Below are 1,583 nucleotides of genomic sequence, written 5' to 3' on the forward strand. Positions count from 1 at the left end.
CTGGCAAGCCGAGCCGCTCTTGCAGCGCCCCTTCTCAAAGAAGTGGCAGAGCTGCGGCGCGCCAGCGGCGTCAACGCCCTTCCCGGCACGGCCGCCTCCGACACCGCCGCCGCCGCCGCCAGCTGCGCCACGGGCATCGCCCTTGCCGCCACGGCCGCCGCGAGCGTGTCCGCCTCCGTGGCGGCCACCGCTGCGGCCGCCGCCGCGGCCGCCGCCGCCCTTGCGGCCGCCATCGCGGCCACCGCGGTGTCCCTGCCCGTGCTGCAGCTGAGGGCTCTCGGAGAACCACCAACTCGCCAACGGGTCGCCTTCGCTTGGAGGTGGGACCACGGCGCTGGCCGGACGAGCGAAGGGCACTACGGTGCTGCTGCTGGCCGACATCGCCCACACCCAAGAGCGCCCTGGGTTCGGACTTTTTGCGGGGTATGGGGTAAAGAATTCCAGCTGCGAAAGAGCGCCAACATCCGGGGGCAGCGTGCCCGAGAGAGCGTTGTTGCTCAGGTCAAGCCGGCGAGCCCGCTCCACGCGGCGAGGCCGACGGCGGCGGCGAGGACGAGATACGGCTTGCGGTGCTGCCCGCGGATCGGCACGGCGTCGCTCACGAGGCCGTAGAGGGGCTTGACCGACCACGGCAGCGCTGCAGTGGCGAGCAGGCTCTGGATCGCGGCCGGCTCGAGGCCGAGCGAGTCCTTGAGGAAGAACTGGGTCGCGAGGCCGGAGAGGGCGCGAAAGCCCTGCGCAAAGTAGACGACGCAGATGCAGGTTAGGAAGGGCAGCCCGGCGAGGCGGCGCGCTTTGCGCGTGGCTGTGCAGGCGCGGAGCCCACCACCCTTTTTGCCGGCGAGGCAGCCCGGCGCGGAGCTGGCGAGCCAGGCAGCGCCATGTCGATCTCTAGCGCACGAGTCTCGCGCTGGCGACGACGACGGGGAGATGGTTGAGCAGGCATCGAGAGCTCGTATCACGCCACGGTGTCGACTTTTTTTTATGCCTGCAGATGAAAAACTCCCCGTCAACGCGGAACGCGGGCCCAACAAGATAACGTCCGAATGGGCCAGTGGCTTCAAATGCACGTTTCTTATGGGAACAAACACGGGAACACGGGATGGGGGGTGCCGCCCGTCGGGTTGTCTGCTAAATAAATAAATAGAGCAGTCATCTCCAGGAGAGATGGGCGACGCACGAACACAGAGGCACAGTGCGCACCCCGCCCCGCTCACAGGGCGTGCATCACACAGGTGGACTGTGTGACTCCTGCTGCCACAGGCAGGGGAAAGATTGACTTTTTTTGTACGGCCGCAAGCTGGTCCCCCCCCACGGCAGCAACCTCCGCGCCGCCACGCTTCCCTGCACCTGACCGCGCTCGAGCTGCGCAGGCAGACGGCGCGCTCTGGCAGACAGAGCAGCGGCCGCCTGGGCGGCTGCTGCTCCGCCCCGTCCGAATCCGTCCGCCCGCGCGTGCTGCTGCCGCCGCCGCCGCCGCTCCACCCGGTTGCCGTGTGTCGTGAGAGTTTGCTTTGTGCATGTGTATGTCGAATGTGTGTGGACTTATGTCACACTTGAGCCTCTATCTATGATAGTAGACC

At 67.3% G+C, this 1,583-nt stretch overlaps 1 protein-coding gene across 1 annotated transcript; it reads right to left on the reverse strand.

Moving 5' to 3' along the window:
* Positions 1–497: 497 nt before the first annotated feature.
* Positions 498–883, reverse strand: EMIHUDRAFT_256863 (hypothetical protein; the record flags this gene model as incomplete). Its single annotated transcript, XM_005765722.1, has 2 exons — positions 498–734; positions 830–883. The coding sequence occupies 2 exons, from the start codon at positions 881–883 to the stop codon at positions 498–500; spliced, it is 291 nt and encodes a 96-aa protein (XP_005765779.1).
* Positions 884–1,583: the final 700 nt, after the last annotated feature.

This window comes from Emiliania huxleyi, assembly GCF_000372725.1.
Source record: "Emiliania huxleyi CCMP1516 unplaced genomic scaffold EMIHUscaffold_5375, whole genome shotgun sequence".
In the NCBI taxonomy this organism is placed as follows: Eukaryota; Haptophyta; order Isochrysidales; family Noelaerhabdaceae; genus Emiliania; species Emiliania huxleyi.